The sequence below is a fragment of the Cyprinus carpio genome, chromosome B18 (genome assembly GCF_018340385.1).
Source record: "Cyprinus carpio isolate SPL01 chromosome B18, ASM1834038v1, whole genome shotgun sequence".
Taxonomy (NCBI): Eukaryota; Metazoa; Chordata; class Actinopteri; order Cypriniformes; family Cyprinidae; genus Cyprinus; species Cyprinus carpio.
Genome location: NC_056614.1, coordinates 26,830,085 through 26,858,063, shown reverse-complemented (window position 1 = coordinate 26,858,063; position 27,979 = coordinate 26,830,085). Strand labels below are relative to the sequence as shown.

The 27,979-nt window shown below is 33.4% G+C and overlaps 2 protein-coding genes and 1 long non-coding RNA gene across 4 annotated transcripts in view; all 3 read left to right on the top strand.

Moving 5' to 3' along the window:
- LOC109069349 (DISP complex protein LRCH3-like) overlaps positions 1–9,817 on the top strand; it is a 28,031-nt gene extending 18,214 nt beyond the window's left edge. Inside the window, exons 16-21 of one of the 2 annotated variants that reach the window (XM_042744626.1) lie at positions 2,549–2,582; positions 2,686–2,799; positions 3,524–3,624; positions 5,081–5,218; positions 5,297–5,374; positions 9,417–9,817. In XM_042744626.1, coding sequence (XP_042600560.1) covers positions 2,549–2,582; positions 2,686–2,799; positions 3,524–3,624; positions 5,081–5,218; positions 5,297–5,374; positions 9,417–9,575 — 624 coding nt within the window. In that variant the 3' untranslated portion in view covers positions 9,576–9,817. Of the gene's footprint in view, positions 1–2,548; positions 2,583–2,685; positions 2,800–3,523; positions 3,625–5,080; positions 5,219–5,296; positions 5,375–5,586; positions 6,162–9,416 lie in introns of those variants that run through there. The other variant, XM_042744625.1, reaches the window with a different exon arrangement.
- A 6,426-nt stretch (positions 9,818–16,243) lies between these two features.
- LOC122140375 lies at positions 16,244–21,119 on the top strand. The gene is made up of 3 exons (XR_006157024.1): positions 16,244–16,730; positions 20,019–20,061; positions 20,787–21,119. It is a non-coding gene; the product is annotated as an uncharacterized LOC122140375 (long non-coding RNA).
- Positions 21,120–25,609: 4,490 nt separating this feature from the next.
- LOC109069361 (hemagglutinin/amebocyte aggregation factor-like) lies at positions 25,610–27,375 on the top strand. The gene is made up of 5 exons (XM_019086001.2): positions 25,610–25,725; positions 25,840–25,912; positions 26,390–26,578; positions 26,991–27,140; positions 27,252–27,375. Exons 1-5 carry the CDS (start codon positions 25,671–25,673, stop codon positions 27,295–27,297), a joined length of 513 nt encoding a protein of 170 aa, XP_018941546.1. The 5' UTR covers positions 25,610–25,670; the 3' UTR covers positions 27,298–27,375.
- The last annotated feature ends 604 nt before the right edge of the window (positions 27,376–27,979 follow it).

The window sequence follows — 27,979 nt, the reverse complement described above, 5'->3', positions numbered from 1 at the left end:
AAATATTCTCAATATTTATTTATTTATTTTTTCTTTTGTTTGCAGCCTAGAGATAATTTACCTACATTTTATTTCTGTAGATGCAAATACATTTAATATGGATTTTTCTTGATGATTTTACTCTCAAAAATTATTTTAGGCTTGTAAATTTTGAATAATTAATATTTTTTATTTATTTATTTATTATTTGTTTGTTTGTAGCCTGGAGATGATCCACCTCCATCACTTTGTTTCTATAAATGCAAATAATCTTTTTATGCATGTTTCCTGATGATTTATTTAAATTTTAACAATCATCATCATCATTATAAACTTTACAATTTTTAATTTAAGCTGATTATCCCCCCTAAAAGAAAACATTTAACATTTGTTTAAGCATTTTTCCTTCAGCATTTTCAGTAACAAACTTTAAAATCTTTTTCTCCTCTTAAACCTTCTCTGTTTATTTCCTGATTCCTCTCCGTTATTTCCCGTGGTTTCGTATCTTTCTCCCTCTCTGCATTGCTCTGGCTGGCTGGTCTCTCTCTGCTGTGCCGCTGGATGGCTGTGTGTCTTTCTCCCTCTCTGCATTGCTCTGGCTGGCTGGTCTCTCTCTGCTGTGCCGCTGGCTGGCTGTGTGTTCGCAAGCCCAATATTGACAATAAATGTTTAATTTAAAATAAATACAAAGAAAACAGTTTGAGATTTTTTTCTTAATTTATTCATGATAATAATAAAAAAAATTAAAAAATCACTGTCAGGCTAGATTTTAAAAGAAAGCGATTACAGCTTATTTTTGCATGCAAACGTCATCGATACCAAAGTATATTTGAAATGTCAAAGGTATCACAATTTATCTATTTACAAATTATGCAATTATCAGACACAGATATTACCTGTCACTCTCACTGTCATCCTTTCTTGCCGTCTTTGCAAAAAAAGCTGTGATTTTTCCACGACTGGCTTTCAAAGTTTTGAAAGATAAAATCCTTTTTTGATAGACCTGATAATTATTTTAGTATAATCATATCAATTAAAAAGTAGCATTAAAAACTTAGCATTAAAAGGTTAATAGTGTAATTTTTTTACCATATAAAATTAGCAGCTAGCTAGCAACAGCCTTGCTTTGTGCTTTGATCTAGTTTCATCTCACTCCAGTCTAACTTTAAACTAAATGATTTTATAGGTAATTTACTACACATTGTCATAGGCCTTTACATACTGTGGATAATTAAGGCAAAATTTTACTAAACACTCTTGCTAAATGGGGTAAGCCACACTTACTTTTTCATTTCAGATTGTATGTTCTTCTAAGAAGTAATGATTTGTTATACACCGACACTGACGGGCAGACCGACTGCTTTAACCATTCATTATAATGAATCTGCTCAAAGGAGTCATTAGGTCGCGAATCGGACTTTAGCGGACGTGTTGTGTGTGAATCCTGGCTGTTAGGACATCGCGAAAGATTTGTCAACACACACACACACACACACACACACAACACACACACACACACACACACACACACACACACACACACAACACCTTCATAACTGTATAGATTTTTTTTTTATTATTATTATTTTTTGCGTTTATCTAAAGTTATGTCAGCAGCTGCATGTGCGGAATGCTTGTCACAATTTGTAAGAGAAGATAAGGCAACTTTTTTTTTTTTTGACTGCAATTACACACCCAGCCGTTAATTCAGCAAAAATATTCTCCGAATGCACCACGTGAAACATGGATTCGGTCTACCGACCTTTAGGCAGTTGATTTTGATGCGAGGGGAGCGAGCAAAGACAGAACTGAAGACAGAGAGTGCGCACGCGGGGGAGGGGCGCGCTGTGCTCGTTCACTCCGTCTGTAGCCTGCTTCATTCACAAAACCCAATTACAGATCAAATAAGGCTTTGGCGGGACAAAAAAAAAAGTTTGGCGGCCGCCAAAAAATTTTCAATGTAGGAAAAAACCCTGCTGTGCCGCTGGATGGCTGTGTGTCTCCCACTTTATCCGCCTCCTGTACGCCGCAGGTACTGAAGCGCAAGATCCTGGAGATGATCTGCCTCCATCACTTTATTTGATGCATATAAGCTTATTGTGGATGATTTTACTTTCATAAAATGCATTGTTGCATTCAGATCTATCTCCATGACATAATCAGGCAGAATGCAGTAAATAATGAGTTAATCCTAACCAGCCACAACTGCGACAAGCTTTGAATAACAACATTTTTATTCAATGCTTTTTGCTCCTTTTTGTGTCTGACTGTGATTTTGCGAGCAGTATTTCCACATCATTGAGGAAATGATGCTGGATAGATGTCACGTCATGCCTGTTTAGGACATGGTGTAAGATTTCAGCTGATGCATGTGCATGTTTGTTTAGGGTTTGGAAGTTCTCAACGTGTTTTAAAAATGAGGGCGAATCTCAAAAACTGCCAAGAAATATCCGTCATGGACATATTTCCCAAGATTCACGCCTAGAGTTCCATGCCACAGATACACTGCTTGTTACTCATGTTATTTCCACTGATTTGACCTTTTTATTTTTCCTCTTTCCTTCTGTAGCAAGGGGAAGATTATGGCTCGCTGTCTCCCACCGGTATGTGTTTGATTAAATCAGACTTCATCTTCCTTTTTCCTTCTGTTTTGCCATTTTAATTCTTTGCCCCACGTCCCATTGTGACTTTTTGCTGGTCTTGCAGCCCCCCAAACCCCCACGTACCCCAGCCCTGCTGCCCCGTCTCCCCCCCGTGGCCCCGGCCAGAGACCTGAGAGTTATCTGTTCCGCCTCAGTCAGCGAGAGGAGAAGAAAAAAGGTTTGTTCATCTGATGCAGCCGACTGCTGCTTTGTGCGACGTTCATGATGTCATGAATAAACATGTGATGCACACACTTATATGCACTAAAATTATTAGGACACCCCCTTCTAATGAACAGGTTTGACTACTGAAGCATTGCATTTTATCAGTTACACTTAAGGAAATAATATGTATGTTAATGTATTGCTGTTTTCTGAACCTCAGGAAAAAACACGTGTTGCCTTCTTAACATTAACTTTGATGCTCTTTGCTCTGAATCTCATGTTGTGATGATGGGATTCATCTTAGAACGTGTTGCTTTGTCTTGAACTCTTAATTTTGAAGAATTGAAGAATGTAATGCTTACGGAGAAAATGTGAGAAATACTTGAGGAACACGAGTCACTGAAAAAGAGGCGGTGTTGTTATTGTTAATTTAGTTATTGACTGTATGTAGTTATTTAGTTATTATTTTGTTAGTTTTTGTTCATTTTGATTAATGTGAAAATGTGAGTGATATGTGAGGATAAAAATGTAATTAAATTGAGAAATAAAAAAACTTACACAAATGCCAAAAGCACTTAACAACATGAATATAAAAAGAAAAGCTATAATAATAATGCTATAATAGTGTATAAATAATATTAAAATCTCACTGAAAAGTGGGTAGTCACTGTAGCGCTCTGTTACAAGTGTGTCAGTCATTGCTCTTGATTGTTACTTGTTTATGTAATTATGTGCAGGAGAATCCGGCACACAGAAGGCGGAGCCAGTGGAAGCCACTCCCACACAGAGTCCCGCCCACACGGGAGAGGAGGCAATACTGATAGAGCAGCTGAGAAGGGTGCGTCAAACAAACTGCATCCTGTATTTATTGATTGATTTTATATATATATATATATATAAATAATAAGCTTTTGAACAGTAAGATTTTGTTTTTTAACTAAGTCTCTTCTGCTCACCAAGCCTGCATTTATTTAATCCAAAGTACAGCAAAAACAGTAATTTTGAAATATTAAAAAAAAAAAAAAAATTATATTTGAATATATTTATTCCTGTGATTTCAAAGCTGAGTTTTTAGCATCATTACTCCAGTCACACGATTCTTCAGAAATCATTCTAAAATTCAGATTTTCTGCTCAAAAAGCATTTATTTATTATTATTATTATTATCATAGGATTTTTCAGGTTTCTTTGATGAATACAAAGTTCAGAAGAACAGTGTTTATCTGGAATATAAATCTTTTGTGACATTATAAGTGTTTTTATCATCACTTTTGATCAATTTAAAGCATCGATGCTAAATAAAGATATTAATTTCTATACTTTCCCAAAAAAACAAAAAAATATATATACTGACTCAAGCTTTTGAATAGTATATAGTATAATGTTACAAAAGGGTTTTATTTCAGATGAATGCTGATCTTTGGGTCTTTCTATTCATCAAAGAATCCTGAAAACATTTACTCATCTGTTTTAAATATTGATAATAATAATAATAATAATAATAATAAAAATCTTGCAAATCAGCATATTAGAATGATTTCTGAAGATCATGTGACTTTTTAGACCATGTAGCTTTGATCACAACAGTACATTACATTTTAATAAGTATTTTATATATATGTGGGTCAAATACGTTAAGATGTCCGAGTCAAAGGAAATGTACAAAAGTGATTTTGTGTCCATTGAAAGCATGTTAAATGTAAGTAAAATGTCTACTTTTAAGGTTTCAAATAAGTTTTTCAAGAATAAAATGTCAAAATTTGGTTGAAATAATGTTACATTGTCATTCAGTGTAACACAATATTTATGTAAAAGTTCAAACAACATGCTTATTAATTATTGTACATATTAAAATATATAAAATACAAGGGAGCATATTTTGTTTTAAATTAGTAAAAAATTCTTACTGACAAATGGGCAAAGCCTAGGATAGTGGCAGATTTAAAAAAAATACTAATTAGTCTTTTAATATGTCATAAATGTATTTTTGTTGTAAATATGCCTGACGAGAATGTTCCACCAAATTATATTTTAGTGAGTGTCTTCTGTAAATCAGGGAGAAATATATGATATTTATTTTTTGCTCTGCAAAACAAAAACAAAACTGCAATTAAGTTAAACAGAAAACTTTTTACAATTTTTTTTTTTTTTTTTGAAAAACAATTTAAAGCAGTATTACACTTATTGTTTTTATGCTTAAACCCTTTTTCATCTTTGACCTTTTTTATTTTATTTGCAATTTTTTTTTTTTTACAAATTATTTCCGCTGTAAGTCTTGTTTTGCAACCCTGTAGAATATCGAGTGTCGACTCAAGGTGTCCTTACCCAGTGATCTTGGGGCAGCTTTGACCGACGGGGTGGTGTTGTGCCATCTGGCCAACCACGTGTGTCCCCGATCCATACCGAGCATCCATGTACCCTCACCGGCAGTGGTGAGATACTCTGGGTTTATTTGAGTTTTTGTGCATGTGCATAGGATTGCATCGGTTTCACGTTTGCTGTCTTTCCAGCCCAAACTGACGATGGCCAAGTGTCGACGAAATGTGGAGAACTTCCTAGAGGCCTGCCGCAGAATCGGAGTTCCGCAGGTATTCTTTAAAACCAAATTAAGACAAAACTTCTCTGTTTCATATTTTCTTCAAACCTAGCATCTCTTGCTGTTCCCTCTAGTGCCTTCAACTTAATATTACTAACTCTCTCTCTCTCTCTCCCTCCATTCCCTTCCAATTTAAAACCATCAACCCCTCGTTGTGTTTTATTTGAACGCTCCGTGTCCTCCTCGTCTTGGCTCTGTGGGCAGGATAGTTTGTGTTCAGCGGGTGACGTCCTGAAAGGGGAGGTGGTTTGTGTGTTTAGGCTGGTTGAGGCCTTGCTCTCTCTGGCACCGCCTCCCTTTCACTCCGCCCCTTCTTCCCAGCTGGCTGGATTTGCCCTTTTCTACCTGTCAATCATGTCGCTGCTATGTGCTCTCTACTGCCACCTGGTGCCAAGCCTTTAAATCACACTTCCATGTTGCTCACTGCACTAAAATAACCAATTGTTTGTCTTTGTGGAGAATTACACAATAGCTGGCGTTTACGCACACAGATGTTACGTTTATAGTGTTTTCTAGTGCGCACAATCAATGCTTCGCTAAGCTCCGCCCCCTCTGTGTAAAGTTAGACAGGCTTAATAAAATAACATTCATGCAAATTTAATACTTGGACTGGAAAGAATTGTGATGAAAGAATGTGCTGTTTCTTTAAATGAAATTATTTGCACTACTGTTCCGTTTGAAGCCAGGAAGATTTTTTATATTTTGGGAAGAAGTTTCTTCTGCTCACCGAGGCTGCATTTGTTTGACCAGAAATACAGTAAAAATAGTGAAATATTATTACAAATTAAAATAGCTGTCTTCTATGTGAATATATATTAAACTGTAATTTATTTCTGTGATCAAAGTTGTATTTTCAGCATCATTACTCCAGTCTTCAGTGTCACATGATCTTCAGAAATCATTCTAATATGATGATTTGCTGCTCAAGAAACATTTCTGATTATTATCAATGTTAAAAACAGTTGTGCTGCACAATATTTTTGTGGAAACTGTGATGCATTTTATTTTTCAGGATACTTTGATGAACAGAACGTTCAGAAGAACAGCATTTATTTGAAATAGAAATCTTTTGGAACATTATAAATGTCTTTACTGTCACTTTTGATCAATTTAATGCAGCCTTGCTGAATAAAAGTATAGATTAAAATGAAACAAAAAAGTCACATTTGATGGTTTATAAACAGCAACAGCTGCTAAGATATGATTGGCCAGTGGTGTTCTAAGGCGGGGCTTAGCGGAGAAGCATGTGAGAGTGTTTATGAGTGTGTAGAGAGCACATGTCCATATCAAAAATCAAAGCTCCATCAAAAAGCACAAAGTTGGGCGGATTGGCCCATTTAGCCTTAAACAAGACGACAGAACAAGCTGCCTGCTCCGTGAACGAGCCCTTTATCGTGCATCAGTGCTGCTGCGCTTTTCCCCAAAGTGTGCTGAAGTGTATGAGTACTCCGTGAGGCTTTGAGTTTCTGAGGGTTTGCGTGAATTAAAAAAAAAAATAATGAGACAGTGAGTGGAGGATGCCAAACCATAAACTCCCCCTGTTTTATCCCTTTGTGCCTTACTTCAGTGTCTTCCACCTCACGCTTAACACAACAGTTCACCCAAAAATAACAATTACTCACCTGCTTGTCATTCCGTATGAGTTGCTTTTTTCCATGAAACACAGAAGGAGAAATTTTGGCTTTGACTTCTCTTTTCCATACAATTACAGTGAAAGGGGACGGATGTTCCATGTGGCATACACAGAACTATATTTGGGACACTTTTTTGAGCCTGACATAATCCCGCCCTGAAATTACAATTACATGAATTATGCGTACAGGAACGCTGACTGCATTCTCTGGTTTGGCTCCAGTATTTTGCATAAATTCAAAATAAATTATTAAATTAAAGCATTAAGCTTTCAGATGAATATTGCTGGTGCTTAGAATAATTATAATCCTTAATAAAAAGAAATGAAAAAATACTGAAAGACTGTTTTCAATCATTTTTGCTTTTTATGTTAAACTAACTGCTTTAGTTAAAAACAATGAATTATTTTATTTAATATTATATTTGTTACAGTACAGTACAATAATATTCATATTTATTCATTTAGCAGAGGTTTTTATCCAAAGTGACTTGTTTTATATAATTCTTTTGATTTATTTATAATTATATTGTTTGCTGTATTACATTGTATTATGGTTAAATGTTATCAAAATGCAGTGCTTAAAAAATAATAAGAATAATTTGTTTCATGTTAACAAAAATTCTGCTTGTGTTTCATTGACTGAAGCTTATTATGTGGAAAAAAGCAGCTGGGACTTTCTGTTAAATGTCTCCTTTTGTGCAGAAAGTAAATCATACACATTTGAAAAGATTTAAGGTGGAACTAACCCTTTAAATAGTTATAAAAACCACTATTTGTGCAGTTATCAAGCATGTTGTCAGACGTGTTCTTCGCTGTAAAAACAGCCCTCATCATCCGGTACATGCCTGTTGTTAATGAATAGCTGTACAGTGTAATATCTTCCTAACACACTTAGGAAACACAGCAGCGGTCGCGGAGAGTGTGAGAGCATTTGTCTGTCAGATTTGTGTGCCGTATTGCCTGGTTTTCCTACAGTCTGACTGTTGTCCTCCTCTGCTTTTCTACAATAAAATCTAAACTCATGCATCCGCTGTAGATGTGTGTTTTATCGCTAGTTGAATTGTGTGTTTGAGTCTGAGAGTCGCAGCTTTATATTGGATGGATATAAAGGCACCTCAGTTTGGTTTATCGCTTGTGTTTTAGGCACAAACAGCACATGATGATTTACACTCCCTGTTTTGATCTTCAGGTGAAGGGCTTCAAAGCTTGTGTAATAACAGCCTCTACTAATACTTCAGTTCATTTATAGTGTCAGACTAGTTAACGCTGCGTTCTTGGTTTTTCTCTTCTTCTCCTCCATCGTTCTTTATTGTCATGATTATACTTTAAGTTCTTCCTTAGTTGTACCTTATCTGCTTTAAGTTCCTCCTTTTTATAGTTCACCCAGAAATGAACATTTGCTAAAAAACGTGTTCACGCTCAGGCCAGCCGAGATGCAGATGAGTTTGTTTCTTCTTCAGATTTGGAGAAATGTAGCATCGCATCAGTGCATCAGCAGTGAATGGGTGCCGTCAGAATGAGAGTCCAAACAGCTGATAAAAACATCACAAGTAATCCACAGCACTCCAGTCCATCAGTGAACATCTGGAGAAGACAAAAGCTGAAACACATCCAGCATTAAGACGTTTTTAACTCAAATACATAGAGTCTATAATCCATAATAACACTTCCTGCAGTGAAAAAGTGTTCTGGTGTGAATCAGGAGAGAAATCTGCACAGATCAAGCAGTGTTTAAACAGCTCTAAACAAATATGTGTCTGGATTTTGATGTGAGAGAGAACAGGAGATGCACTTTTTCACTGAAGGAAGTGTTATTATGGATTATAGACTCTATGTATTTTAGTTAAAAACGTCTTAATGCTGGATTTGTTTCAGCTTTTGTCTTCTCCAGATGTTAACTGATGGACTGGAGTGCTGTGGATTACTTGTGGATTATTGTGATGTTTTTATCAGCTGTTTGGACTCTCATTCTGACGGCACCCATTCACTGCAGAGCATCCATTGCTGAGACATTACTCCAAATCTGAAGAAGAAACAAACTCATCCTGATCTTAAAGTTTTCATTTTGGGGTGAACTATTCTTTTGATCATTTCATTTTTTAAGTTATATTAATTTTTATAATTTGTTTCTCCATTGACACCCTTTTCATCCCTTTTTTTGTTCGCCCCTGCTCTGTGTGTGTGTGCGTGTGTGTGTGTGCGTGTGTTTCTGTGTGTGTGTGTGTGTGTGTGTGTGTGTGTGTGTGTGTGTGTGTGTGTGTGTCTGTGTGCGTGTGTGTGTCTGTGTGTCTGTGTGCGTGCATGTTTGTTTGTGTGTGTGTGTGCCTGTATCTGTGTGCGTGCGTGTATGTGTGTGTGTGTGTGTGTGTGTGTGTGTGTGTGTGTGTGTGCGCGGCCTCAGAACCAGCTGTGTCTCCCCCTGCACATCCTGGAAGAGCGAGGTTTGTCTCAGGTGGCCGGGACAGTCCGTGCACTCCTGGATCTGGCTCCTCCGAAACACACGCCGTCCCCGAGCACGACCCCGACCAGCCCCAGCACCGCCTCCCCCCTCGCTCTGTAGGAATCTCCTCCCAGCAGGCCCAAAGATCTTTAAGACTCCTTTCTGTTCTTGAGTTCCTCATGAACGGTTCTGTAACGGTAACACACTCACACACTACCTGCTCTGTGAACACACACGCTCTTCAAACCCCGGGCAGCCCTCGGACACCAGAGGAGACGACTGACCAACAGACATGTCCACAGACTTCTTTGAAGCTATATTTCTATTTCGTTGTAGCAGTTAGTTTTACACTTTAATTTCTCTTTTATATCTCTATTATATTTTTATTTTGTATTATTAATATTATTATTATTATTGAGTTGGCCAAAAGCTTACATATCTGAGCGTTACATTGGCTGGTGGTTTAATCTCACAAAACCTGCCGCTCACATTTCACCCTGAAATAAAACTAAGATAATATACTTGTAGAATTATTATGTGACATTATTTTCATGACGTGCAAAACAAATTCTCATTATCATAATGCAAAAATGTAATGCAAAGATATGTTTGTATTATTTCAATAAAAAATGTTCAACTTTTTTTTTTTTCCCATGTAAATAATATATAATTTTCTTTGCATTATAATGCAGTTAAAATATTTTAAAACTGGCTGTTTCATTGCATTATAAAGCTGAGAAAATTATTAAAACATTTTTTAGAACCATTAGGATTTTTGTGACATTATTTTCATGACATACAAAATAAATGTTTGTTATCACAATGCAAAAATGCAATGCAAAGAAAATTCTGTATTATTTAAAATAAAATGAAGGGTTATTTTTATTTTTATTTTTTTTATTTATATAATGTCGAATTTTCTTTGCATTAAAATGCAGTAAAAAAAAAAATATTTTAAAATATGTTGTTTTTTGCATTATATGCTAAGAAAAGTATTGAAATGTTTTTTAGGACCATTAAGATTTTTGTGACATTATTTTCAAGATGTACAAAACAAATGTAAAATATAATGCAAAGAAAATTATGTATTTAAATTAAAAAATGTTAACCATTTCATTGTTCATTTAAATAATAGAGAATTTTCTTTGCATTATAATACAGTAAAACAATAAAACAGCTTGTTTTATTGCATTATAATGCTAAGAAAAGTACTGAAACACATTTTTTAGGACCATTAGGGTTTTTGTGACTATTTTCATGACACGCAAAACAAATTCTCATCATCGCAATGCAAACATATAATGATATATTATTTAAATTGAAAAGTATTTTAATCTATTAAATTAAATTAATTAAATTTACTCAATTAGCTATTGTACATTTGCACATAAGTTTGTACATTTAATTCATTAGGATTTAAATAATTGCTGTATCTTTACTTTATTACAGTAATGAGAATAACTATTGATTAAAAAAAAAATGCAAATGCATCATGTTAATGAGCATTATTTTTCATGAAAATAATGTCATAATGCAAAAAATGTATAAAATCTTTAAGAAAAACAAGGAAAGAATAAATAAGCTTCATGCAGTCTTTTAATTTTTCTATTTTAGGTGAAGTGTGGCTTGTTTTGGTGAGATTCCGTAAGTGTTTAAACAGCAGAAAAACACTCCAAAGCAGCTTGTAAATGACTGAAAGACACTAATTCACAGCGGTCCTAGATTAACAGATCCGCTGAGCGTCTCTGTCACGAGTTTTAGCCACAGGGTTTTGTTCTAACGACACTTTTAGTGCTGCTTTTAGTACTACGATCGCACGAGAAGAAAACTATTAAAACTTTAAGAGCTCACAGACTTTATTGACTTTATTGAGAGGTATATTAGTGCTATAGTGAGGTTTAGCATGATGGGCACAAGTTTTTGAAAAACGGATATATGTAAAGATGTTTGAAACACAGTAAATGAATGGAACACTTATTCTATTTTAATAGCCTAGAGCGACGAGGGCTGATTTCTATTGCTGTCATGTGTTTATATGTAACTGGTCTTGCATGCGAGGGATTCTGGGTGTTGGGAGTTTGGACTGAAATGGGACGGCGGTATAAAAGCTGTTTTTATTGTATTTCCTTTTTTTATTCAGATTATGTTGCCACCGTTGCATGGCTTTGCTTATGATTTGTCTGCCAACAGAACGCGCATCTCATCTGTGGTTTAGAGCTGTGTGTGTGTGTGTGTGTGTGTGTGTGTGTGTGTGTGTGTGAGAGAGAGAGAAAAGCACAGATGTTGTTCACTCGTTTAGACGGTTGTCTTTCCAGAGGCAGCTCCACATGCTGTTACTGTTAGCATGGCCAGGTCATTTCACACCAAAAAAACAAAAACAAACTATATTTATTTATTCTTTTTTCATAACAATTAAGCACATTTTTACTGTAGAATCATGTTTTATTTAAATAAAAAATAAAAAACAAGTTTAATTAATTAATTGCATTATAATGTGGTAAGAAAAGAAGTTTTCTTTGCATTATTAATGCTATTTTTTTATTTAAATAAATATTTTTTTTTACAATATAATGCAGTGAAATAAAAAAAAACATTGAACATTTTGTAATTGTTTTTAAACTTTTTTTTATAATAAAATATATATTTAAGTATTGAATTTTGTTTTATTTGTGTTTTCATTATATTGCTGTGAAAAGCTAGTCTTTGTTTGAAACAAGACCTCTCTGTTTTTATAATGCAAAGAAAATAAACCTGTTTTTAAATGTTATTTTCTACTTTTTTATATATAAGTATTAAATATTAGGTCTTATTTTTCATATAAAAGTCAAAAATGAAATAAATTGAGAATCTCCATAATGAATTGTATAAATAGCAAAAAAGGTAAAACATTTTGCTGATAAGAATGAATCTATTTTTCATTAAGATGAGTAATTATTTGTTGCAAAAATGTGCTTATTTATTATGAAAAAACGTACTACTTTTTCTTTATGCAGAATATTCTTTCAGAATGCTTTTACGGTGAAACGGGACCTGGATATGTTTTCATGAGATTCACCCGAAGGGTCATGAAGATAATAAAGCAGCATTTATGAAATTTCCTCATCTTTAATATAATTCTGATAAAAGAGAAGCAAAAATTAAAATACAGAAAACTGAACGATTAAAGTTAATATTTTAACTAGCTTTTTTTTAGAGACTGCGTTTTTAAAAGGGAAGTTAAAAGCGGTAGAAACAAATATTGCGAAATGTTCTGTATAGGTGTTTTTAGAGTGTGTTTTTTTAATCTATAAATAAATTCTTTGACTAGGGTTATTTCCCCAGCACAGATCATGTAGTTTCTTCTGCAGGGTTTGTCCCTGCGTGTCTGTACAGTAAATAAATACATTCCATACGTTTACAAGTATGAAACACGAGGACCTGCTGTGCGCTCTCAGACGACCCCCAACATGAGCTTCTTATTTTCACTGCGCTTTTGTTTTTGAACACTTCTCCCTGCAAAACATGTGCTGTAAAGTTTATACTTTGGAATAAAGATGGTCTGAACATTTGGATTTGTGACATACATGAATAAAAAGTTTCCCATTTCTGCAGTCCTTTCATTTATTTGCACACCTCTGATGTGTGTTGGGTTTGGATGCCACAGTGTTTTGAGATTCGTGTAATATATTTGTATATACACATTTTGTCCCGTGCAGATGATTTCCTACGAAGTTGTGCTAGTTTTCCTTTTCTCCTGCTTCAGTCTCTTTATTCTCATGCAATAATTAAAATGCAAATCAGCATTTCATCTTATAAATGCATGCATGGATAAAAAAGTTTTATAATTCTTGACTAGCTTCTGTACTTCTGTCCAAATGCTGGACATTTTATTCTAAAGAGCTTTTTTTTATGCTGCATTTGTACTCTTTCGTGGCAGCATCTGAAGAGCGTTTTGAGGGCTTTGTCTCTAAGCAGGTGTGTTGTTTGTCTTTGAAAACCAATGTTTTGTAAATGGTATTCGTGCTTTTTAAAACAAGTTTATGTTGACATGCATGAAGTTTTAATGTCCAGCAGCTGAAGGGCTGAATATTTTCAAAAGATAATGGTGAGTATTTACAGTTTTTCTACTTCTCCAAGCATTTAAGAGCAAAACTGAACTGTTATTTAACACGGAGGTGCATTTCTTTCAGATAAGTGAGAAGTTTAACTCTTGGATTTCAGACAATCTTGGTTTGTGGATGTGAGTTTCATGCAGTCAAGTGTTTTTTTTTTTTTAAATAGATTAAGAAAGTAAGTCCTTTTTTTTTAGTTTTTTGTTTTATGAAATGCAATATTATGTTACTCCCTAAAAAAGTAACTAATTATGTTACTTTTTATGGAAAGTGATTACTTTTGCATTACTTTTTCTCATCTGGGCTGTTCTTGCTTGTTTGTTTTAATATAAAAAGTTCTATTTTTGCCAAATGTAAAATCTTTTCAGTCGGTTTTGCTCATTAGTATGGTGGAATTGGATTAGCAGCAAAGACATTAGTTAATAATATTAATAACATATAATTGCTGGTTTGCATATTTTGAGTTGGCGTTTCACTGCTTTTAATCATTTTGAGGAATACCGAATCTGAATACGTTCATATTTAGTCTAGAACTACAGTGAGATCATGTTCACACGTCTCTGCACTCACTCCTGATTTCTGTCACCATGGCAACACGAGAGCTGTCAGTCAATACATGGAAACAAAGTAACGGGCGTTACTTATTTGAAAAAGTAACTCAGATATGTTCTTGTAAATAAAAAAATAGAAAACCTTTACTAGTTACTTAAAAGTAATCTGATTACGTAACTCGCGTTACTTGTAATGCATTTCACCCATCACTATATATAAACCTAATCATTCTAAGTATGGATTATTTATAGCTTTCAGTAGTTTTTACCAGGAACTTATTTTATCATTTCAATGTTAATTGTGAAAAATTAAACACACAATAACAAAGATACACATCCAGATCAAGGTTGTTTAAGGTCGTGATCACATCTTTATTCCTCTGCACTTTTCAAGTATTTTTCAAATATTTTAATTCAAGTTTTTCTTGAGTCCTTAATTGAAAAAAACACCCATCATCATAATTTCTGTATATATTCCTTTACATAAATGCATCTGTTTGTTTACAGCGATTTTATTTATAACAGTCTGTATTAATATCATTCTTAAGTCTTTTAATAGAGCATTATCCGAGTAAAATCTATGAATCAACTTAAATGTAATTTCTCTCATGAGGTAAAAGACCAAACTTTCTTCCAGGGAATATCAATTACAAAACCATTCAAAATAAGAGATTACATAAGGCACAGAAATAGTAGACTCCACCTGAAACAAAACTCAAATTTATATATATATATATGTGTGTGTGCGCGTGTGAGTGCGTGTATTTAAATAGTGTTGTAATACCACGCGTGTCCGGTAGAGGTCACAAGAGTCCTTCAGATGAGCTTGTTCTCAATCTGCACCTGAAGGGCTTTATCAGTGATGATTGAGAACGATTACATTATTATGCCATTTCACAAGATGAATATGCACATTAGGAGTGGATTTGGGTTACTGTACTTCATCCATCTTTTTTTTTGCTCATCAAATCAACCTTTTTCCCTTACGAGCAAATGCATGCCAGCAGGCCGCATCTTATTTTCCCAAATGTGATGCATTGCTTTATCGCTAATTATGAATATGCAAATGAAGGCAGGCTCAATGAGAAGTGTTTTGAAAAATAGACTCCCTAAGGCCTTTATTGATTATATCACACATGAGAGTGTTTCTATAGAGAACTGCAGAAAAATCACACCTCGATTTCTTTTCTTGTTATGATTTATATTGTGCAAGTAAAATAAGTGTTGAATTCGATTCAAGTAGGATTAGATATTTGTTTTGCTGGAGCAAGTTTAGTCCAGCTAAATCTGTTGTATCCATACTGCTGTCTGTAAAGTGAATCTTTGAATCAGATATGCATCTGTGGATGTCATCAAACATTGCATCTGTTTGCCTGTTCAGCTTCACTTTCACAGGTTTAGTTTCTTGAGCGACGCTGATAATGTGCCAGATTACGGACACTGAAGATGTAAAATGTGTCAGGTGTGTGTTTGTGAGCTCTGTGGTGCTTCTCACTACAGCTTTATTTGACAGAACAGCTGTGAGAAACACAGGGAGACAGATGTCCCACGAGATCCAGAGACCGAACAGACCTCACAAGTGCAGTTTTACTTTCCTGTGATGACTTTTTTTTTTTTTCTGTTGGCACAGGACATATTGAAAAGCTTGTCATTTTATTAATGAAAGCAAGGTCTGATAATAAGCTGTACTTTGGATCCAATTAAGTCACTTTAGATAAAAGTGTCTGTTAAATGCATATGTGAAACACATCATTAAGACGTTTTAGCTTCAAAACATTGTTTGGTTAAATATGAGTATTTATTCTTTATTTTTTGTATGGTTGTTATGTTTTGTGTTATGAGTGAGGTGTGCACAGATCAAGCAGCGTTTAAACAGCTCTAAACAAATCTGTGGCTGGATTTTGATGTGAGAGACAACAGGAGATGCACTTTTTCACTTGAGGAAGTGTTATTATGGATTAAGGACTCAGTTTTGGTTTAAAAACGTCTTAATGCTGGATTTGTTTATTTTTTTGTTTTATGCAGGTGTTAAGTTTTTGTCTTGTGTGGTTTTTAACTGTTTTGGATTATTGTGATGTTTTTATGGACTCTCATTCTGACGGCACCCATTCACTGCAGAGCATCCATTGCTGAGACATTTCTCCAAATCTGATGAAGAAACAAACTCATCTAAACCTCGGATGTCCTGAGGGTGAGAACATTTTCAGCACATTTTCATTTTTGTGTGAACTGTTCCTTTAAATAATTATTCCTGGCTTAGTTTCAGTTTGAATTCAGAAGCATGTCTTATTGTGCCTGATACTGAGCATTTATGAGCGTTTACTTTTACCATGCTTTAAATGCTGTCTGTGATGAAGTGGATGCTGGAGATGCTCTCATGCAATTGTCATAATATTGTCACTAACTGAATACAAAATCACAGTATTTAAAAAAAAAAAAGAAAAGTCTGCACACATCAAACTGCCTTGACTCTCTTTGTTTCTCTCTCTTTCATCAGACTTGTTGAAAAAAAAAAAAAGATGGGAAAGAAAAAAACTTTTTTTTCTTCACATGTGCTTCAGACAATAGAGACTGAATCTGAAATCAGAATTGCTCAACTTTGTGGCCACAATTATAATTTTTTTATTAATAAGGTGAGTAGGCTACGTATCATTTCTGTTATGACCATCATTTTATATTACCACATTCATTTCAAGTCACAGTATGCACTTATTTTGTTGCATTTATTTATTTATTTCCCTACATTTAAGATGTATTTGAATTGCATTAAACATTTCCATCAATTTGGGTTACATGGTTTTGGCAAATATACGTAATGAAATTTATGTGATGCATATTTGTCAGTCGTGCATAATACTAATAAACTGAATGACCAGGTTTATACATTTATCATCAATAAATCTGATTGCTTGTGTTTCGATTTGCATACATTTCAACTAACTGAATGTTGCATGTTCCATTAATAGCCATATTTAACCGTGATCATTATTTTTAACCGAATAAATGTAATTGTTTTTAAAAGGAGCGGATTTATGCATATTCTAAGCGATTTGAATAAATGCATTCTGAAAATAAATATTTAAATCAAATAAAATGCAGAAATTGCATATATGCATGACTGACAAATATGCATCACGTTAAGTTGATTAGTTAAAACAATGTAATCCAAATGGATGGAAATTTGATATGCACGTTAAAAATTTTTTTTTTCTTATTTTAACCAACTATGTTGCAAACAATGCATATTATTTATTAATCCAGTGAATTATACATTGAATTAATGATCTTATATTTGTAGTTTGATTTAAAAATAAAAACAGCTGGTGAAGCACAGCAGCTCTAATTGATGAAGCAATGAACAATCTCAGTTTCTGGATATTTATTAGACACATTTCAGCCAAAGCGACTGTAGTACTCTGCATCGACTGCACTCAGGCTGTCTGGGGTTCGATCCTCAGACCGTTGGGTTTGCAGCTCACAATCAGCATCACACTCAGTGTTTGCATGAAGTGCTTTCACTCTATACGTCTTTCTGCTGATGCTCTGGTAACTTAGCAACAGCAGGTTGACCATTAGACGTACTGTACTGTGTGTGGCGTCTCAGCATCAAAGTGGCGACGGCAACATGGCAAAGCCTGTGAATATCATTAGAGTAACGAAGATTTATGCGCTGACATTTGTGAAGAGCATTAACGAGGCCGGCTGCCCTCTGCAATAATAAATTGTCCGTCAGGATAAAGTGTTCTGCACTTTAATTTGTAGAGCAATACAGAAAACAAAATGTAAGTTACACAGCTTGATTTTGTAGGAGAAACTTAAGCTCCAGAAAGAACTTTTTATTTACAGTGACTTTTGTTCCAGTGTTTTTTTGAGTCATAACTGAGATATAAAAATGAACTTTTTATTTTGAGTGATATTTTTTTTATTTTTATTAATATATTTTAAATAATTTTTTTTTTCATATATTTCTCTTTTATTTTTTGTTATTTTTATAGTTTTTTTTTTTTTTTTTTTGTTAGTTTTTTTTTTCAGTATTAGTTACAGTATTTTAGTACATCAAGTTAAACTTAATTAAAATAAAACATTTTGCATTAGAAGCTAACTGATTTTTTTAAATATTTTATTTCATTTCATTTAATGTTTATTTTATTTAAAAAAAAAAAACTTTTCTTTTTTTTTAAACTCTCAGTTTTAGGTGTTGTTTTGCATTTCTCAGTAGTTTTGCTCTAGAACTGAGATTTTGCATTTGACCCAAAACATTTAGCATTCATGTAGTTTCTTTCATCTTGTGTTGTTTTGTTTATAAATGAAGACACATCACACAAGACATCTATGATTGATTAGATTAGAATATTGTTAGTGGTGCTTTTCACTCGTTGAAAAAAATATGTGCATTTATAGTAATTATCATCTAATTTCAAGTAACCTATTTCTGATCTAATTAAATTTTAAATTGAATTCTAAAATAACTAACATTATCAAATTAACTTGCATGTGGGTTGCACGCTGGTTTACCGTAAATCATTTTGTTTGTGATTTTTGAGAATGAATCACACAACCTGTCCCTGCTAGCATCTGATTTAACTTGTTTGAACAAAGTGACAGATGAATTTGTGCTAAAATATTAATGCACTAACGATAGTTGATAGATTTGATTCATTTCTGTGAATAAGTTCAAAGGTTCTTTTCAAAGAATTCACCCAAAACGGATTCAGTGATTTACTCTGAATGCTCCAGTGTTTTATGATGCCTTATATTCAGTATTACATTGTTTAAAAAAAAAAAAAAAAAAAAATCATATGTAAGTAATACATTTCTATGGAAACCTGTTTCTGCCACAGAATACAAATAATTAAAAAGACAATTGCAACTTTTTATCTCAAAATTTGGACTCTTGTACTTGCAATTCTGAGTTTTTATCTCACAATTCAGACTTTATTTTCTTGCAATTTTTAATAATTTACTATATATATTTTTTTTTTATTTATTTTTTTCATGACCAAAACAAAAAAATCTGAACTGCGAGGTAAAAACTCAAAATGTTTTTTTTTCTTTTTAAATTTTTTTGTTGTTATCTCAATTTTTTTTTTCTTCTGTGATGTAATAACAGTGTTTTTAAATTTTTTATCACTTTTTTTTTTTTTTTTTTTTGCAATTGAAAGTAATTTTATTTTATTTTCTCTGAATACAGTTTTTACATCTTGCAATTTTTCACCCGAATAATAAAAAAAATTAAAAGGGAATTTACTTCTTTTTATCTCACAGTTCAGACTTTTTTCTCAGATTTGCAAGATATAAACTTGGAATTTTGAGGAAAAAGTCAGAATTTCGAGATTCATTTCTCTTAATCCCGTGGCAAAAACAAGCCTCCATAGTTTTCAACAATGACCATCTTTATTTTCATATCAGTTTATTTGTCCATAAATGTATTTACCCAACGTGTTAATGTAACTAGTTTGAGTAGCTTGTAGTTTAAAGGTGAAGTGTGTCATTTCTGTGCAGCTGATATCACCAAAAAAACCTTGCAAAAATAATTGTTTTCAGACAGGTTTCCCGAACAGTCCTACAATAAACTCCATGGCATTATTTGAGGTGAATTGACCTGCAAATTCACTTCTAATTGTCTCTGCATATCATACGGAGTTAAATTGAACATCAGTAACCATCAGATTGCGTTAGCTACATTTAAATTATGCATAGCCAGTAGTTTGGCAAGGTTCAGTTTCAAAGTGTTTTCTCTAACACTGTGAATATATTCAAATCTAGCCTTAAGCATAACTCTGGTTGAAATGTTAAGCTCTTATTACGGAATTTAGGTGCTTCACCTCTACTGCTTTAAACTGACCTTAATTAGATGCAGGATGTATCAGTGTATGCAAATGAATGCTAATGTTCATGAATATGCATTTTTATTCATGCAGCACCGGCTGTGCTTTAAAGGCTCGTCTCATCGGCTTCTTCAAGGTATTCACAGCGCAATTACATCGTCCTGGTATGTTTTGAGTCTCATGATGTCATAATGACAGTGGGCGGAGCTGTTTGGATGCAACACATGTTCATATGTTGAGAATAGCACACTATTTATAGTATTTCAGTATATTGCATACTGCGTAGAGTATGTAGTGTACATTTTTGTATGCACGGATGGTAGTCGGGCATGCAAGCAAAAAATGTATATATGTGTTTATATTATTAGTATGTATACACACACACACACACACACACACACACACACACACACATATACACACAAATATATATATATATATATAATATTTCTTAGCTGTATCACTCTGTTTTACTGTGTTGTATACATTTATAAGTGCACTAGTATTTCATTCTAGAATGCTAGTATTCGCATATTTCAGCCAGGACTGAATGCTTGGTCATTTTGCTGTCATCTGTCATGTGTGTATGATATATATATCACCTTTAATAACAACATTGATCAAGTTTCACTGACGTGACAGGGTCATGTGACCTATGAAATAATGGCAGCAGGGTGACCTTTGCGCTAGAAATTTAGAAACAACTACATGAATGAACGACAGCAGTGTTTCAGAACACAGCTCTTATTTCAAAGCATCCAAATAAATAATAAAAAAAAAAGTAATGTTTATTGAAAACGAGTCTTGTTTGGTTTCAAGTCACCCGATTGACATTACGACATGTACATCTGTCTTCCGCAGCGTTCGTGAAGCCATCTGTTTGAGCCTTTGTGCCTCTGTGCAGATGTTGGAGAGAGATTTCAGGACTCGTTTCTAAAGACTCGGGGGAGAGAAGCGTTTAGATAAGCATGTTAAATTGAAGCACTTCAGACGTGGCATTCATCTGTCCAACATCACATTTCAAATTCAATCCTATGTGCATAAAATAAATCATAACATGCAGAAGCTGCTTTTTTGACTAGTGCTTCAGGCAATAACACACTGATGCTATTTGCACTTTTAATCACTGTCATTGTTCTCCTGAACTTTCTATTCATCTGTGAATCCTGAAAATTAAAAAGTATGACGGTTTCCACATAAATATTCAGCAGCACAACTGTTTAATGATTTCTGAAGATCATGTGACACTGAAGACTGGAGTAATGATGCTGAAAATTCAGCTGCACATCACAGAAATACATTACAGTTTGACAGATATTCACATAGAAAACACTTATTCTAAATTAGAATAATATTTCGCAATATTACTGATTTTACTGTATTTTTAATCAAATAAATGTAACAGTAGTGAGCAGAAGAGACTAAAATAATTTAGACATTTTTAACAAATCTTAATGGTCCCCAGCTTTTTAATAGTAGTGTGAATGTAGCAAATATGTATTCTTTATTCTCACACATTTTCATTACTTTTAAAACATGCACTTTATTTAATGTACTACTGTCTGTCTATCTTACGCGTGCACACACACACACACACACATATATTTTGCTATATTGCTAGGAAAGTGTCTACTTTAATATTTCAAATAGCTTTTGTGAAGAAATTTTTAATAATAACGTGAACAAACACACATTACAATTTATTATATCAACATTAATTATATTAATAAAATAATTGATAGATAGATAGATAGATAGATAGATAGATAGATAGATAGATAGATAGAAACAACTGAGGTTTATGCTATTGATTATATTTTAGGATTTTAGATGTATGTATTTTTATTTTGTTTGTATTTGTATTTATTTGTATTTTAATATTAGGATAGTGATATTTGAATTTGGATTGAGTTTGTTTGTGTTGTGATGATTATGATTAGAATGTGTATTAATAAACACATGAATAATGACTTCAAGAAAATGCAGAAAGGTTTATGTGAGTGTTAGGGCTAGATGATAGAACATATTAAAATAGCATTAAATTACCATCAGTTTAAAAACCATATTAATCTCTGTCATAATTGAAACGTGTGTGTGTGAGTGTGTATGTGGTGCGTGTGTGTGTGAGTGTGTGAATACGTAGTAGGTGAGGTAAAGTGCACACTGTTATATGAAGAACAAATTCTAAATTTTCATGATTATCTTTGAGATTCGCTGATATTCCTTCCTGTCAATATTTACTTCATTTGAATGACTGCTGTTTAAACAGCCACTGTTCATGAGCCAAATTAATATTTGTCCAGTTCTGCCCAACAGAAAGCCTCAGTTTTGAAATATTCTGCATGCTATTTCCATAATTCATGCTTGTTTTTTTTTTTTTTTTTTTTTTTTTAGCATCGCTTATGCTGCTTTTGTGCGAGGCAAATCGAAATAGACGGGAGTGATCAGAATCATTCTCGTTCTCTTATTTTTCCAGCCTCAGAACTGATTAAAAAATGAGACCCAGTTCTGTCTCCACGCTCTCACTGTTTCATTAACTGGGTCGTGTATAAAAGATCAGCCCTCTCTCTTTGCATTCCTTCAACTGGTGGTTCCCTTTTTTTTAAAGGCAGACGCTCAAGTGTGTAGTATGCAGTGTATACTGTGCATAGTAGGGAAATATTTAGCATGCATGGGCTTAAGCATGAAATGGCTTAGTACTAAAGTTTAGGCATTAAAAGGAAAGTTTCAGACAGTAGTGTGCGATATTGTGTATAGTGTGTTACTGGCTGCATGTAAATTGCATTAGTTTATCATCTCACAAATATTTTTTTTTTCTATTTTTATTTAAATTTCGTGTAAAATTCACATTTAGTGGTCAAAAATAGTTGCTGTAGTAGAACATATGCAATAACATGATCTCTATCTATCATCTATCAGTCTGTCTCTGTCTGTCTATCTTGAGAAACTTTAAAATTTAGTTTTTTTAATTTGAATTCTAGTTCCTTACATTCAATTTTGGATTGCCATTCTGCGTGCAAGTCATATAGAAATTAAGGCAATGATTAACACAAGCAAGTGTTTAGTTGTTGTTAATCACAATTTTGAGTGTAATATTGATTTTATATAACAGTTAAACAAGGTAAAATTGAGTGACTTACATTTTAGACAGTGTTTGCACTTAAGTCATATTTTTTTGCTCCATTGATGAAAAGAGTTCCAAGTGAAGCCAAATAATTTGGTTGAGTTATTTTTTAGCCAGTGTTGTGGTTTTTGTATGTTTTTTTTGTTTTGTGTGAAAAAGTATTAATTTAGTGTCATAGGATTTATTTTGCAGTGTGAAGAGTCGAGTGTGTTATTTCCAGGAGAGGATCTCAAACACACTGAAGGTCGACTGATCGATCCGGATCTAAGTATAAACATTGATTAAAAGCGCCGAAAAACTCTCTTTCCCCACAGGCTATCGGAAACCTGGCCTCATTTGTCCTGCTATCGATGCTCCTTCCTCATCCGGGAGTCTGTCTGTCTGTCCATCTGTAGAGATGAAACCTGATTTACTTTTACACAAACAGTAAGTTTAAAACTAGGGTAGTGTTCGAAATGGCATATTATCATGCTACAGTACTTATCAGTTTCCAGTATGAATACTGTTTCCTGTATGCATGCAAAACACAGATGGTGTCCTTTATTAAATCTGCTAAATACAACACAATACAGCTAAATACAATGGCATACTGCCATGCAACTGCTACTATACTGCAGTATGCAAACTGTTAATAAAGTATGAATTTTCTGTATGCATGGAATTACACAAAATCTAATGCATGAGTGAACTGGAGGCGAGGAATAGTGATTATAAATATAACACTTTTATATACATATGTTACCGTAAACTACAAACTATTGCTGTTAGTATCAAGTAAGCTGTACTTTAATCTTTACGCCGAGTTTCTGATCAGGTCAAATTAATTCAACATCATCTTTATAGCACTTTATACAATACAGATAGTTTCAGAGCAGCTGTATAGAGTTCAGTTCTGCTGTAAAACAGTGTCATTATTCACTTCAATATGTAAAGTTAATTAATTATGAATTAAATTACATTTATTTAAAATGTTGGACATAATCCTAAATCATAAGAGAATTATGTGTGATATTTTGGAAAACCAAGCTATAATGAGCTATTTTATGTGCAATTGAAATATTCTATACAGTGAAATATAATTGTTCCCATAAGGAGCTGTATTGGTACATGAACCCTTAAAATGAACTAACCACCATAACAAGATAACTATATTTTCATTTACCACAGTAATTTCCTTTTAGTTTTTTAAGAGAAAAACATGATTTAATTTCACCCACTCGAGTCAAAAGGAAAGTCATTTTCACTCATGGATGGATCGCGTGCTGATGAGTTGAATCCGGGGTGTTTGATTAGGTAAATATTGTAAATATGGACTGTTGTATTTTCTACAGAAACAGGGTTGGGACATATTGAATCATGTTGACTTCAAAGATAAGTGTTTACAGAGCAAATACATGTTTTAAAGTAATATATTTGTCCATTTACACATCCGATATTGTCAGTCATAAATAGAGGATGACTAAAAAAATTTTTTTTTTTACATTTGTAATATGAGGAACCATAATGGCACTTCTGACTCACTTGGTGTCCAGTGCAAAATAAAATACAAAATATTCTCCATTTAGTGCACAATTTGTGATGTGTAAATGTGTTATAAGTAATCTGCTTTTTAATGTCATATAATGGCTTTTTGATGACAGGCTTCAGTGGTTTCAAGCGTGGTGTTTCTTTTCTTTCTTGTATTCATCATTTATATGGAAGCTTGTTTCCGCCATAGAATAAAAATAAAAAGGAAATTGTGACTTTTTATTTCACAGTTGACTTTTTTTCTCACAGTTTCACATTTGTCTCATAATTCTGACTTTTTCCCCTCAGAATTTTGAGATATAAACTTGAAATTGTAAGTTATCAAGTTGAGTTGTGAGGGGGAAAAATCTGATATTTTCTTGTTTTATATCTCACAATTCTGACTTTACAACTTAAAAAAAAGTTGTGAGGTGAGTTGTTATGATTTTTATTTTTTTTTTTTCTTGAAAATAAAAAGTTGTCATTTATCTTTATTTTTCAATGGTTTTTTTATTTATTTATTTATTTTTTTTTTAGTTCCGCAGCAGAAACAATTTTCATGCCCAATTTCCATTATTACTAGTACTATAGCATTTATACCCACAAAAATCTTATGCACCTTTTTACCCCAGTCGTGCTGGACATTGTGGGATGAATTTTAATAGATCTGGCACTTTTATTTTATTTATTTATTTGAGGTTGATCAGTTTGCCAGTCCTAATCCTCCTTACATACTATAATATTTTTCTAAAAATGTAGAAACGATATGATATTATGTAAGCTAAAATTTTATTATAAAATTTTTTAACATGAGCTTTTAATATAATTTTTTAAGTTGGTTTTTCAAGTAATATTATTATTTTGTATATACACTGTAGGAGTATTATATTATAATGTCACTGGAGATATATAATTTTTTTTTTGGGGGTGTTTTCAAATAAATCACAAACAGATAACACCAAATAATAATAATATGTAAAATCACATTAGTTTTGACTCAGCCTCATGATTGGCCAGTGCTGGATTTAGTCATGTGATAAAGCATTTAAAAGAACACACATGACAGACAAAACAGCAGATAAACACAACGAATCGCCTTTGCATCCCTGAATACTATGAAGACAGTTGCTCTGTTTCTGATTCTGACCGGACTTTTGGGCCGTGCACAAGGTGAGTGACTTTAATTAAGGATTCTTTTTTTTTTACTGCAGCATTTCTTTTTGTGCTGATTGATATTTGAATATATTCCAAACTGAATTTGATTTGATATCTATCTCCACACAGGCTGGGACAACAACTATGACGAGCCTCTAAACTTCAACTGTCCTGCAGGCCAGTCAATATCTTCCATTACGAGGTGAGTCCCGCTTATTAATGCGCATTATAAACATATAATAAACTTCAAGGCATAAAATTCACACGTAGTGTGTAGACATCCCACCCCACAAAAACTCATTTCCGGGAGATGGCACACTCCAGTATCAGTTTAAGTGATTTAAATTAAATCATCATTTAAAAACCCCTGTTTGGTTCATTCTGATGAATTCCGAACAGAAGGAGAAGCATTCAAAACACACATGCAAATTTAAATGCATCACTGTTGACCACTTCTGACAGAATCAGCAAAAATGCATTTTAACACTTTGCTTGATTTCTGAATATCGTGTGTAATTTGCGGGTTTTAGGGTGTCTGTATACTGTATGTTTGGGTTAGCTTTGCCATGAATGAACGTAATAAATTGTTAAAAAACTCCAGAATTTAAATGTAAATATCAATGCAATTAAAATATACGATTAAGGATTTTTTTCTTTATGCCAACTTATGTTAACAAAGCGAAAACAGCAATTACCATGAAGACCGGCGTTGGGAATTTGGCTGCCAAGCCACCTTTGGCCAGAGCGCAGAATGTTACTGGACAAATTACATCAACGACTTCGACCAAGTGCTCCTCTTTGAGTGTCCAGCAGAACATGTGATAGCAGGAATTAGCAGCTATCACAACAACTACTATGAGGACAGACGGTGAGCTCTGATCCACTGATTCTCATCTGTGTCCCTGCAGCACAAAAGCAGTCTTAAGTCTCTGGGGTATATTTGTAGCAACAGCCAACAATACATTGTATGGGTTAAAATTATACATTTTTCTTTTATGCCAAAAATCATTAGGATATTAAGTAAAGATCATGTTCCATGAAGATATTTTGTAAGTTTCCTACCGTAAATATATCAAAACTTAATTTTGATTTGTAATATGCATTGCTAAGAACTTCATTTGAACAACTTTAAAGATGATTTTCTCAATATTTAGATTTTTTTTGCACACTCAGATTCCAGATTTTCAAAAAGTTGTATCTCGGCTACAATGTATAAATCTCAATTTAAGAAAATTTGGTCCAGGATCATATCTGTAAATCTGTTGCATGTTTTCACACAGCTGGAGGTTTCACTGCTGTAGAAGTCCGTGTGTTACTACAAACTGTAACTGGAGCTCGTATGTGAACTCTTTTGATGAGTACTTCACCTGGACTGTGCCTTCCAGGAACGTTCTGGTGGGAGCTCAAAGCTACCATCAAAATTATGAAGAGTAGGTGTAATTGATTTACTTGCTCATTATGTTATTTCTGTGTGAAGCTATTTCAAGTCAAGCATGTCAGATTGTGTGCTCTGTTGCTCACTGATGTTGCCCTTCTTTCAGAGATCGACGATGGAAGTACAAGGTCTGTGTCCAGTACAGATGTTGATTCTGAAAATGCAATATTCTCTCGCAGTTCATGATGAATATTCTCTCATGATCCTCTGAAATAAACGCAAGTTAAAAGCAAAACTGTGGCTGATCTTTGTGTTAAATTCAAAAGTTGAAAATGTGTGTGTGTGTGTGTGCATGAATTAGTTCAGGCAAGAATGAAAAAAAAAAGTAAATTCTAGCACATAATGTCAAAACTGATGTTTAAGTGATTTAAATTGTCATCATTTAAAAACCCCTGTTTGGTTCATTCTGATGAATTCCGAAAAGAAGGAGAAGCATTCAAAACACACGTGCAAATTTTAAATGCATCACTGTTGACCACTTCTGACAGAATCAGCAAAAGTGCATTTTAATAGTTTGCTTGATTTCTGGATATCGTGTGTAATTTCCGGGTTTTAGGGTGTCTGTATACTGTATGTTAGGGTTAGCTTTGCCATGAATGAATGTAATAAATTGTTTAAAAAACTCCAAAATTATGGAGAAGATAATTTTGTTTGTTTTTATAGTATTTTTATAAGCAGCACATAATTTCTTTAATGATATTAATGTTGTAATACTTTTTACAAAATGAAAAAAAAATTAAACATTGTTATTCCTTTACAGTATATTTAAAAAAAATAAATAAAAAAAATCTAAATCCAGTCTTAAACAATTTAAATAGCCATGCAATTATTTAT